This window comes from Oncorhynchus mykiss, chromosome 6 (assembly GCF_057628025.1).
Source record: "Oncorhynchus mykiss isolate SJ-2025 chromosome 6, ASM5762802v1, whole genome shotgun sequence".
Lineage (NCBI taxonomy): Eukaryota > Metazoa > Chordata > Actinopteri > Salmoniformes > Salmonidae > Oncorhynchus > Oncorhynchus mykiss.
In genome coordinates, this window is record NC_143027.1 from 32,967,448 (window position 1) to 32,981,186 (window position 13,739).

At 43.6% G+C, this 13,739-nt stretch overlaps 1 protein-coding gene across 1 annotated transcript; it reads right to left on the minus strand.

Moving 5' to 3' along the window:
- Positions 1–729: 729 nt before the first annotated feature.
- Positions 730–11,344, minus strand: LOC110525787 (protein unc-45 homolog B). The gene is made up of 20 exons (XM_021606215.3): positions 11,196–11,344; positions 10,311–10,481; positions 10,152–10,188; positions 9,830–10,005; positions 9,556–9,645; positions 9,236–9,403; positions 8,892–9,057; positions 8,488–8,658; positions 8,090–8,261; positions 7,531–7,831; positions 7,258–7,352; positions 6,727–6,868; positions 6,449–6,589; positions 5,653–5,780; positions 5,452–5,518; positions 5,190–5,303; positions 4,940–5,055; positions 4,406–4,523; positions 4,132–4,287; positions 730–3,454 (listed from the first exon to the last, which is right to left on the minus strand). Exons 2-20 carry the CDS (start codon positions 10,479–10,481, stop codon positions 3,182–3,184), a joined length of 2,802 nt encoding a protein of 933 aa, XP_021461890.3. The 5' UTR covers positions 11,196–11,344; the 3' UTR covers positions 730–3,181.
- Positions 11,345–13,739: the final 2,395 nt, after the last annotated feature.

Sequence of the window (13,739 nt, forward strand, 5' to 3'; positions counted from 1 at the left end):
CTATATCACAGTCGGCTGTGATTGGGAGTCCCACAGGGCGGGGCACAATTGGTCCAGTGTCATCTGGGTTTGGCTGGTGTAGGCTGTCATTGTAAATAATAATGTTTTCTTAACTGACTTGCCTAGTTAAATAAAAGTTCAATTTAATGAAAAAAATACCAAATATGTTTTTTAAAAGGCAGTAGATGAGGCTGAATTAACTGCTTCGCTGCCAGATAAGTATCTGCTGATAGCCAGGTGTAGCGGTGGTAAGGATTCACTCCATGGTGCTGAAAAGAAAGCTTTTCTGTTGGGACAGTTTTATGCAGGCCCTAATAGTTTGTGGGCACCATTTGTCACAATTATAGTGCAGTTAATGTATTGTTCAGTGTTGTGTTGTGTAGTGGCTTTGCTGGCATGCATCTACTTTAAAATGGAGTTAGGCTCAATGGTGCTGCCAATGCTGTCACAAACGCTATAATGGAACAGATACAAAGATGAGTCCTCTATCTCGCTGGCCTGTTGTTTTCAATCGTATCTGCACTCTCATTGGCTAGAATGGTCCCACCTGATCTCACCTCCTCCCGCCTGCCTGCCATCTTTGAGGACATGTATTTCCTTTGTTAGAGCGGTCACGTGTATATCTTGTCAATATAATAGACAATCTTTGGCGCTACATCACAAGGTTATGCGCTCCTCCCCCTCACAGCAGCGCTAGGTAGAACTTTGTGGAATAATACAGACCTACAATTTTTTTGTCACAGCAAACATTACTTTATTTGGAAGGCCTGGTTTGAGATATAGCATATACACAGTGTACAAAACATTAAGATATTGAGTTGCACTCCCTTTTGCCCTCAGAGCAGCCTCAATTCGTCAGGGGATAGACTCTAAAGGGTGTCGAAAGCATTCCACAGGGATGTTGACTAATGTTTCCCACAGTTGTGTCAAGTTGGCTGGATGCTTTTATGGTGGTGGACCATTCTTGATACACATGGGAAACTGTTGAGCGCGAAAAACCTAACAGCATTGCACTTCTTGACTCAAACCGGTGCGCCTGGCAACTACTACCATACCCAGTTCAAAGGCACTTGAATATTTTGTCTTGCCCATTCACCCTCTGGATGGCACACATACACAATCCATGTCTCAAGGCTTAAAGATCATTCTTTAACCTATCTCCTCCACGTCATCTAAACTGATTTAAGTGAATTTAACAAGTTACATCAATAAGGGACTATAGCTTTCACCTGGTCAGTCTGTGTTCCTAATGTTTTGTACACTCAGTGTACATTCTACGTGATCATTTTGGGGTTTACAATTGAACCTTTTGTGAGATCTCTGCCAAGAAAGGAGGAAAGAATCAGCCTGTGGGCTTACTGCACATGCAAAAATACACACATACACATCAACATCTGTGTGAGGCTATTTGCCTTCTTTTTCTGGAAGTCATGAAGATGGAAGTCTTATTTTTGTGGGGGTAGGGGCCACCTGGAGGTCAATTCTGACATAAGCTGTATACCAAGATGGTGGATAATTGAAAATATTACACTCAGGCTTTTTACCATTGAAAGAAATGGTCAGTTCCGGTCTACTTAACTGGGTGTCTCCCATAGACACCAATGCAATAGCAGTTGTGTCTGGTCTATTTAGTTAATTGACTTTCATTCAACCATTAAAAAAAAATTGATGGGGGTGTCTCACATCCTCTTCCATCTCTGTTGTTAAAAACCAAGTGAGCACAGTGGATGGAAATAAAAATGCCACTCCCACTTCATGGTCATTGGATGCCGACAGCCCCGCCCATTTCTTCCGTTTGCCTTTAGCCAGACAACTTTGAGCTTTCATGGGCTACAAATGTTTTCCTCTTCTTCCTGCTGCAAAAGTCCAAACCTCAAAATAATATATATTTAGCCCATGTGACTGTTTTAACTGCTTATCAAATACAGTCATGACCAATGTCCACTGTTGAAAATCATACTAGGCTGTACTGACAAACAGTAGAATAAAATTGTCCACTAAAATCAAGATAGACAATAGTCAAAATTCTCATCTTTATCCTTAAGTGTAAAATACAAATAACATTAAACAAAGACCTCTTATCCACACAAATAAACTCTATTTAACTTACAAAAAAATCTATATAAAGTGTAGCCGGTTCAGAAGGGAAACATGAGTGTGGTGACTTCAGCTGACCGCATCAGCGGATATTGCACCAGTTGGATTCCCATTAATTACATGCGGTCTATTGAAGTCCACTAGTTCTGCACATGCTTCCCTAATGCTGGATGTCACACGCTCTCATGCGCTGATGTCTCTTGCTGCTGTAACTAGCTGTTACTCGCTATGCTTGCTGTTTCTGATATCCCACCACCAGCCCAGCCTCCACCTGTGGGTTTTGTTTCTGATATCCCACCACCAGCCCAGCCTCCACCTGTGGGTTCTGTTTCTGATATCCCACCACCAGCCCAGCCTCCACCTGTGGGTTCTGTTTCTGATATCCCACCACCAGCCCAGCCTCCACCTGTGGGTTCTGTTTCTTCCATCGGGGGGGATTTGATATAGCGTATCGTGCTCACTGCCTATAGTTTTATTATAACATTCATATGACGCTTGGCTCTGGCAGTGAGCTACCCTGCAGGACAGAGCTCTAATGCCAAGACAGGCATTGTTATCTTTTCTAATAAATGGTTAAACGTTCACGTGGTGTTTTCTTTCTGAAAATTCTAAATAAAATATCTCAAGAGATTCATTTGTACTGTCTCTGATTTCATGATAGGTGGCTGTTCAGGTGCACCATCAGTCCCATCTCCTGGCCTCCCTGTCCATTGGCCCACACTCAACACAGAGTTTCTCAATCTTCAGTCTCTGGACCTCAATCTGTGGGGTGTATCTGATCAGCAAGTTAGGCAGACTGTAATTAGCTCACACGTTGCAGTTTTCATTAAAAGGCACAAACTGTAAGTCCAATGTACTGTAACAAGTGTTGGCCTGACACTTTGGGAGGACTGTGGGCAGTGAGGGGTATGGGCGTTTGCAAGTGTACCCACCAAATATACACACTCATTGGACTAAAATGGAACTGTCATACATGTTCTTATTTCTGTGTGATTTGTTTCTGGTTGATTGGGTTGCGCCTTTAAGGGAGTAGGTCCATTGCAAGCCAGTCCGTAGTACTATAAAAAGCTTAAGAAACACTGCTTTAAGAAGGGGTTGTGAATGGCTTGATGAGGCCGAGGTCCATGGCCTTGACCAGGCAGGTGCGTGCCACATCGATCACAAGCTGCCTCTTGGGGTTGTCCATTGCTTTGCCAATCACTGTCAGGATCTCCAGGATCTCGCTCTCGATCAGCTTCTTGGCCAGCTCGCTGTCGTCCGAGTTCAGTATGTTGTACACGATCACCAGGCCTCTGTGCTGGATCTGGGGCTGGTCATGGAGAATGAGCCTCTGAAGGATCTCCATCCACTGCAAAGTCTGCGGAGTGAACCGAGAAAACTGGTCAGACAAAGTGATGAAGTGGATGAGGCCTCACCATACATTTTGAATAAGTATAACTATAATCAGTGTTGTGATGATACAAATGTATTAAGTAATATATAACTATAATCAGTGTTGTGATGATACAAATGTATTAAGTAATATATAACTATATTCAGTGTTGTGATGATACAAATGTATTAAGTAATATATAACTATAATCAGTGTTGTGATGATACAAATGTATTAAGTAATATATAACTATAATCAGTGTTGTGATGATACAAATGTATTAAGTAATATATAACTATAATCAGTGTTGTGATGATACAAATGTATTAAGTAATATATAACTATAATCAGTGTTGTGATGATACAAATGTATTAAGTAATATATAACTATAATCAGTGTTGTGATGATACAAATGTATTAAGTAATATATAACTATAATCAGTGTTGTGATGATACATATTGATTACGTAACACATAACTAGTCATTGTTGTCATGATACATACCGACTGTCACAACTATAAATCAATGTTGCGATGATACAGCGTTGTGATTGATTGGGACAATTCGGCAGTTCAAATCAGTTCATATCTTTGCACAGGAACTGCCTTTGGGTCACCCCAAGGTGAGTGTACTAGTGTGAATGCAACCAGACAGACATACCACCAGGGTCATCTTGGTGCACAGTTTCTTCTGGGCGGCAGTGAGCATGGCCAGTGCTCCGGCTGCAGCTCTCTGGAGCTTTTCATCGTCCTCAGCACACATCAGCACCAGCAGCTTCAGCCTATCATTCCCATCCTCCAGGTACCGATCCTGCACCTGAACACACAATGGTGACGTTAGTTACACTGGGTGACACGTTTGTTACCTGCACACACACACACAACACACCGTATGTGATGACACTGTTCCCTAAGATTGAGGGGTGTCCTCTCACCTCTTTGCATGTCACCAGGTTGCACATGCACTCTGTGGCTGCCTGTCTGATATGATCATGGTCTTCAAACATGTACTGCTCAATCTCAGGGAGAGCCTTCTCTTTCAGGATCTTCACTCTGGAGCCGTGGAGGATGGGAAGTAATAGTTATGAAATCACGCAAACGTCTCATCTCCTCCACTGAAAACTCTCTGGCAGCAACCGTCTCATCTCCTCCACTCAAAACTCTCTGGCAGCAACTGTCTCATCTCCTCCACTCAAAACTCTCTGGCAGCAACCATCTCATCTCCTCCACTCAAAACGCTCTGACAGCAACAGTGAAAAAACAAAAACAACTCTGGAATGTCCCCAGAGCATATCTGAGCTCACAGCTGTTTTCTGGTTAGAGTCATATTTATTTTGACAAACTTATTGAACACTTGTCCTCTCACACATCGACTACCTTATAGTGATTGTTGAATAATCTGTAATAGTCTCAGGTGTTTAGTTGGGTTATACATACTGTGGTGTGGTTGGTAAATTAACAGGCCTCACCTCAGTTTGTCGTTGAGACCAGCCAAGTTGGTGAGACTCAGAAGTGCCTCGTAGTTCTGCACCCCGTCTCTCTCAGGGTGCAACAGGCTGACCAGAGGACGCACCACCTCATAGATCTGTCAGAGAGAGAGAGATGACAATGCAGGGTGAGGGAGGTAGGGTAAGAGAGGGAAAGAGAGCAGGAAGCAGAATGAGAAACAGCCCACACCCTCTCCCCCATGTAACAGGAAGTGGTCAGACAGGTTCTTACCCTCTCTCCTGGGAAGGCAATCTCTGGGTTGGACACAGCAGCGATCTTGGCCAGGGCGTGGGAGGCCCTTATTTTCCCTATAGCTGATCCCTCCAGAGCCAATGGGATCAGAGCCTGGGGAACACACAAGAGATCAGAGGTTCAGACAGTCAGAAACCCTCTGGTTAGATAAGGGTAATACATCAAATGTAAGGCTGGCTATAGGAAATAGTGATAATTCTAGAACGGAGGATCTCATGAGTCTGTTGTGTCTGTCACTCACCTTGCCCCCTCCATGGGCGCAAATCATGCCACGGTCTTTGGCATCATCTGCCAAGGCAAGGAACACCCTGCGGATGAAAGCAAACACCATTGATTTCAATCCGATTTGTTCTGCAGCATTGCTTATTGTGTGTACTGACTGTAGGTTGGCTCTGGATAAGAAGCTAAATGTTCAAGCCTAGTACAGTCCCAGGTTGCTCACCTTGCCAGCATCTCTTTGGTCTGGTCAGTCAGGAGAAGGTTGTCAGCTTTCACCATGACAGTGAGAGCTGAGATGACCCCTGCCTTTAGCATCCTCTTCACTCTCTTCTGGATGAAATCCTTCTTGTCCTAAGGGCAGAGAAGCGTGTGTATTGTCAGCACCTCCCCCAGTCAATATACCTAGGACCTCAACATAGAAATAATAAACTTTGCTAACTGTAGAGAGCAACATAGTCACATGTATATAGCTTTTATACTAGTTTAGTTTACAGTGACTTGGTGTCCAGTTATTTCCTGATATAAATAAGGATGACTTGTTTGGTATTTGGTTTTTTTATTAGGATCCCCATTAGCTGTTGCGAAAGCCGCAGCTACTCTTCCTGGGGTCCACACAGAACATGAAACATGACATAATACAGAACATTAATAGACAACAACAGCTCAAGGACAGAACTACATACATTTAATAACGGCACACATAGCCTACACATCAATACATACACACAAACTATCTTGGTCAAATAGTGGAGAGGCGTTGTTACGTGAGGTGTTGCTTTATCTGTTTTTTGAAACCAGGTTCTCTGTTCATTTGAGCAATTTGTGATGGAAGGGAGTTTCATGCAATAATGGCTCTATATAATGTATGCTTTCTTGAATTTGTTCTGCATTTGGGGGCTATGAAAAGACAGCTGGTGGCATGTCTGGTGTGTTTGTGTGTGTGTCAGAGCTGTGCGTAAGTTGCCTCCCCCTGCCTGCTGGACAGACAGGGGGAAGCCTGTGTCTTTCTCTCATCTTACCTTGGGGTGCTGCTCTGGGACGTGCTGCTTGGAAAACTTGGCCAGCTGAACCAGCTCAGGCATGATCTCTTTCTTCTCATAGCTGTTGGTGCAGTTGACCAGGGTACAGGCCACAGCATATAGGATGGTCTTATCTTTAGACTGTATCACAGGGAAACAGGAAAGAGTGAAGTTAGGTACTCTCCTCCAGGTCCCATATTCACCCTTTAATGCCACTATGCTCCGGTCATCTTCTATGAGTTGGGTCTCTGCTCTGTCTTTAATAGTACAGTACCTACCTTGGCCAGTTCAAACATGGCTTTCATGGCAGGCTCGTCCTCAACAAAGTCATCCTTTACATCAGCGTCTTGGGTCAGGTAGGCCAGACCTTCTATAGCCCACTTCCTGGTCTTCGTGTCCATGGCAGAGTTACACAGCCACCTGACACACAGGAAGAGGGTTAACAGGGAACCGGGCTAACAGGAAATGGTCCTCCATCTTCAGATTATGACCATGGGAAGCCATTTCTAAATCACACTGAGGGAATATAATATTGTTCTCTCTGCAACTGAAACACGTCAATATATCAATACAAAAAGCACGTAATTATCCAGATAAAGAGTCATAATTGTCTGGACTTGGTGTGTAATTAGTCAAGTATAAGGGTACAGATATGTTCACATTCTTTTATTCCTGATAGTTGTAGTCCATAATACTTTTTGTTGTCTGTGATCGACTGTGTCTATGAATACTTCAGTGATATTAAGACCACAAAGTTACGTAATGGCAGATAAGCTTTCAAAGCTACCGACTCCAAAAAACAGACTCACTTCCTGCACTGCTTGGCCAGTTTCTCAGTGGAGCCCTCAGCAAACTGCCTCATACTATAGTCATCTCCACCTGCTGAGCCCAGCTTACACAGACCCTGGGGAAAGGGACACACAGACACACACAAAACAGTGAGTTCATGAACTTGGAGGGAAAGTTACACTTAGATCAATCTGAAGAGCCACTGTAACGTTACCAAACATGAAGAACTATCAATGAACCCCTCAAAAGAGCACATTTCTATTCTAAAGTATGGAAATCTACAGCTCACTCACCACCAGCGCACGGATCTTGATCTTCTCGTTCTTCGTCTTCTTGTAGATGTCTTTGAGCAGCGACACGCCGTTGGTGATGATGAAGGAGGCGCGGCTCATCTTTGTCGAGGAGTGGATCAGCGCTTCCACGGCGACCATCTGGTCCACCTCACGCTCAGAGCCGCACAGCGCCACCATCATCTCCATGATGCCCTGGCGACCCACCAGCTGGTTGCCAACCTCAAATGGCCCCTGCAGCAGGCCTGACAGAGCGTTGATGGCGTGGATGTTCCTGTCCATGTCGTTGGGGTCAAACTTGCCTCTGTGGAGAGAGTCAGGGTCAGGGGGAGTAGTGTTAAGGGTAGATGAGGGAGGTGGGGAGAGGTCAGGAATAAATGTTAGTCAGCTGATTTAGTACTCATCACCATCATCAACTATAGTGCCGTTAGATACTTCCCTCGTTGTAACATTACTCATGATGTACGCGTGCATCACAGATACCTATCAATCTCTGTATGATGTTACTCTGATTAGATATGCTACTCGTATGTTACTGTTATGTTACTAATATGTAACTCACTTGATGTACTCGTCACAGACTTCCCTGTAGTGGTCTCTCTCGGGGTCGCAGCGCAGGTCGTCCCAGAGCTTGTCAAGCAACACGCTGGCGATGAGCTGAGTGTTCTCCGTCATGGGCAGCTGGTCTGGGAGGTCAGGTATCTGGCCACACACCTTCAGGATTTTCTTCAGACCTGGCGGGGGGTTCACAAAGCCAGATGAATGACAACTTCCCTAAATTAAGTTGAACAACAGTGAGGAAGGACATTTTACTTTGTGAAGAAACAGTCTTGAGAATGTTCATCTCGTCTTTGGTGTCATAAACAATCAGTGTCCCTGTGTAAGAATTTCCACGACAAACATTTGTCAAAGGTCTACTTAGTGTCACAGATCATGATCAAAGCTAACCGACTCGCTCACCATGGTCGATGGTGAAGAGGCTCTTGGAGTGGTCATGGTCTTTCTTGTCCTTGCGAGGCACGTTCCTGCACAGCAGGTTCAGGGCCTGGTCTCTGCCGTGTCCTGAAACCTTCTTACTGGCAACCATCTCCAGCAGGGCCATCAGGATGCTCTTCAAGTCTTTGCTTGCATCTGCAGGGGAACAGAATAAGTGTCAGACCACTTTTATGAAGCGTTTAGAAAACACAAACAAGTAAATATATAACAAGTAAATAAATATAAAACAGAACAATGTGTTTATATATCTAATAGATGCTATTCGGAGGCAATTCACATTGGGTAAAAAACCCTACATACATGTATATAAATGTAGGGCTTTTGACTGTAACAGGATAGGAATGCAGAAACGTAAGTGGATGTCTCACCCAAAACCAGGGCTTCCTCCTTCCCATAAATCCTCCGGTCTCCTCCGGTAAGGGAGTCGTTGATGCACTGGAACAGGTCGGAAGTTGCCAAGGCGATGTCCTCATTGTCGACAGCCATGATGCTGCACAGCTTGTCAATGCCCACCAGGTGGATAATGGCCATAGTCTGTTTAGAGACAAACATACAGGTCAACTGAGTGTACACAAGGGGGACTAGGGCTAGACATTACAATAGAAACTTTGAAAAGGATCCATATCTGTCACAAAGGACCAGGAATTGGGAGGATTGGCTCCCCTTCTTACAGAATCCCTTATGCACTGCCCTGTCTTCACCTGCCCCTCACCCGTGCTTTGTGTCCAGTGCACATTCCCGCGAAGGTACGGATAGCGGCCAGGACCATCTCTACTTTTCCGGTCTCAAGCATATCCAGCAGCAGAGGCACTCCGTTGTTCTGGAAGATTCTCTCTGCGCCAGCATCTTCTCTGGCCAGAACCACCAGGTTGTTAGCAGCCTACATGGGAAGTAAATACTATTCATACTGGCATAAAAGTTACACACATTGCATTTGATATCAGACTATAAAAATATTAAAGACCACAGCATCATGTTTATCACAGTAAGTGGAATCAATGGAACTGATCTCTACTTCGGTGTCATTCAAACCTTTTCCTTCTTGTCCTTGTCCATCTCCTCATCAAGCAGAATGTCAAACATGTTCTGGACCCGTGAGTCTGTGGAGAAGGTTGTCTTCAGCTGTAGACAGAGAGAGAGAGAGAGCATAAGAGAGAGAGAGCATAAGAGGGAAAGAGAGATGCAGATAAGTACCGTAAAATGTGTTTTTATGTCTTGTTCATAAGTCAAACAAATATTATAATCACATAGTTATCAGTAAGTAAACCAATGGCTTGTGTCTAAATGGTCCCAGTTGGTAGCACACCTTGGCTTGGATCTCCGCCCCCAGCCTCCTGAGGGTCTCCAGGAAGGTCTTGTTTTTGGGCTCGATGGTGGAACACCTCTGGACGTCTTTGAAGGCCATGTCCAGCTTGTCCAGCTTCTCCAGAGCCTGGCACCGCCGGAACAGGGCTTTGACGTCTGCTGCATCCACGTCAATGGCTGATGGAGAGCAGAGAATAATACAAGTGTCTGGGTTGAAGTGAAAATACCACTGTGGTATGAGCATAATCCATGATTTGTCAGTTTATGTTATGGTGAGCATGGCAAAATGTTTATTTCTAAACATTTACTAGACTGTACCGTACCTTTGGAGGCATCAGAGGCTGCATTGGTGTAGCTTTCCTGAGAAAGAAAAAAGAGTTCAAAAACCTCAGAGGATCAGGAAATCACAACCAGGGATTAATAATTATAAAACTATGCAGTTTTTGCTTGTTGAAGGCCTGTGGTTGAGGTTAGGTGTTTACCTTTTTCAGGAAGCAGGCTGATCTGTTCCTGTAGATGACAGCGAGCACCTTTTTGTCTTTGCACAACTTGGTGGCTTTTGTGTAGCACTCAATGGCCTTGTCCACCTCACCGGCTTGGAAATGCTTGTTTCCCTCATCTTTTAACTGGATTGGATCTGCCATCTCTCCCATCTGGTGAGGAAATGAGAAGTTATAGTTCAACGGTTCAGGTTACAGTATGACTTGAACATTAAAGCCAATGAATGACTGGTACTCAAAGAGTAAACAGCACATATTTCTGGAACATTACATTACTCTTCTAACACTATAAATTGAACATGTATCTCTATACTTAATAGAGAAACAATACATTTAAAACACATTGCAGACAATTCTGAATCTGGAACAACGCTGTAAAAAAATATACCCACCTGTTCCTGGTAGATTGTAACTTTTACAACCAGCTAAAACACCTTGACAAGGTTTCCATTCATTTTGATCTCGGAAAAATACATATAATCACAGTTCAAAATTCTAAATCAGCATGAGTGATTACACCTCACTGTCCCAAAAATGACAAACAAATATAATATTGTAAGAAAAAATAATACTCTTCTTACCGTTCTCACTACAATGTCTCCTTACCTGAGACCCCTTTAGCAAATGGCCCAGCACGTTCTCTAACTTTAAATGGCCACCCCTCATGCCTTACTTGGGCATCGTTTTGCACCACAGTGGGGGCCTTACCACTAATACAATCATTCTAATGGACAGCCACTCCACCGCTCCTGATAGACAATCACCATGTCCCCTGTCCCCTGTCCTAGAGCCCCTGGCAGGCAAGCATGTCACTCAAGACTGTGTACACTCAATACATGTCTCTCAATAGTGCCATATAATTTATACCTTTCAGGATTGTGTGTTCTTCTCTTCTCCTTTAATTTTCACTTGAGTGTCTAGTGTTGAGCTTCACTCCCTGATTGTTTTGCTTTCTATTTTTTTGGTATTAGTGCAACCCCACCCCTCCTTTATACTCGTCTCATGAGGTGGGCCAAAACCGGGGTGGGACCATTTAAAAAATGGATGGGGGTCTACTCTACACAGAAGAGACACTTCCTGAGAGAACTGTACACTGAATTCTCACATTTAGCATTGGATCGGGTTTGTTAAAATGTCTAATTTATTTTATAAAAACATACCAATGCTGAGTCATTAAAATAATTGCATAGTAGTTTATATTTTTGTTCTCTATTTGTACGTTATGACATGGGTAACCCCTTGAAAAATGGTCTGGCCCTGATATGGTCTATTTAAAGAATAGGTTCGACGACAGCTGAGAACTCACCAGAAAATGCTTGTGCAGTTCTAGTGAGGCGGGGGTAGGTGTAGTGGGGGGTCTGGCAGCTCACTGGAAGCTGTAGGAACACACAGAATGACCTGGCAGCTTCTAGAACAGGCCTGGGCTAAGGCCGGACCGGGGGCCGTATGCGGCCTGCAACCTGTTTCAATACTGCCCGCGAAATCATGCTCAAATCACATAAAGAATTAGCAATAGTCAAGTTTTGAAAAACGTATTTGTTATTCAAATTAAAAGCCAAATGAATACTCGGCTTTCTGTAATGATTTAACTCCCACCGCTTGTGGAACATTTATTTTGAAGGCACGTATAAATAACAACTACACGAGAACATACAGTGAGTGACTGACAAGCTGACACACACGTCAGTTACAAATCGTAGCTAGCTAGAAATTGCGCAAAAATAAGTTAAAGATTTCAAAGAAAAGGAAAGTAGACAATGAATGTAGGGTGTTCCAGCAAGAGTGGACATCGAAATATGTCTTTATTGAGGTATCAGGGAAAGCTGTGTGCTTAGTGTGCAAAGAGAGCATCGCTGTCTTGAAAGACTAACGTTACAACTTGGCCTGACACTTCTAGGCGAAGCATGCAGGGAAATATAGGAGTATGTCTTCTGAGCAGATGGCAAGTGCATCGAAAGTGTTGCTTTCTCAGCAAGGACTTTTCACAAAAATGCATTCAGCAAACGACGGAATTGCGAGAGCTAGCTATGTACTGTCCCACAATATTGCTAAACATAGCAAGCCATTCACTGAGGGCGAATCCATTAAATAATGTTTAATTGACTGCAGCAATACTTTGCCCCGACAACAAAGAGCGGGTTGAAAATGTTTCACTGTCAAGACGAACAGTGACACGGCGTGTTGAGGACATCGCAGAGAATATGGAACAACAGTTGAAAGACAAGGTAGAGAATTTCACCTATTTCTCCTAGGCCCTGGATGAAGGCAGTGATGCACGTGACACGGCGTAGTCGATATTCTTACGAGGCATAACCCCAGACTTTGAAATTACAGTTGAGTTTGCTTCAGTGCAGTCAATGAAGAACACAACCACAAGGTCTTTTGAAAAGGATACAAGATCAAGTAGTTGAGCTAAACCAAGATCAGGAAATGATTTTCCTGCATTGCATTATTCATCAGGAGGTGCTCTGTAAATTGTTTCTGAAAATGAGCCATATTGTTGATACAGTCACTAAAGTGGTAAACTTCATAAGAGCAAAATCTTTAAACTACAGGCAGTTTGTCTCACTGTTGGAAGAGAGAGTCGGGTGATGCAGACCTCCCCTGCCACACAAACGTGAGATGGCTGAGTTTGGAGAAAGTGCTTAATAATGGTGTGGGACCTGAAGCCAGGAGATTTCTGAGTTTTTGCAAATGAAAGGAAAATGTGGATTTCCCTCAACTGCAAGATAAAGAATGGTGGACATCATGGCCCTCATGAATGAACTGAATTCCAAACTACAAGGGAAGGGCCTTTTTGCACATCAGATGTACATCCTTGTCAAAGCCTTAAAAGGTAAAATTACATCTCCTGACCCGCCAAGTACAAAGCCAACAATATAACCCACCTTCCGACACTACTAGTCTGTTCCCTATCAGATGACCAGCGGGAGAAGTATTAATCGCTGCTGCGTGCTTTGAACAGTGAGTTCTCATCATTTTGAGGATTTCAAAATGTTGGAAAATGACATGCTGTTGGTTTCCTCTCCTTTCACCTCCAATGTGGATAACGCGCCCAGTGACCTGCAATTTGAGTTTATCGATCTTCAGTCCGATGCAATGATTGGAGAACTATTCATAAAAATGTCACTGACGAGGTTCTATTTATCTATCGATGAACAAAACTTTCCAAAGACTAGGAGTCATGCTCAGAATATGTTTGTACTGTTTGGGTCCACCTATGTATGTGAACAGACATTTTCAGTGATGAAATATAACAAGTCAAGGCACAGATCTCTTACTAACTCTCACCTCTCAGCAATCCTGCGCATAGCTACGTCAGAAACTATATCTGACTTCCCTGCTCTAGTCAATGCCCATCAGAGACTTCACTCCTCACACTGATTGAGTAGTTTAAATGTAATGTTACGC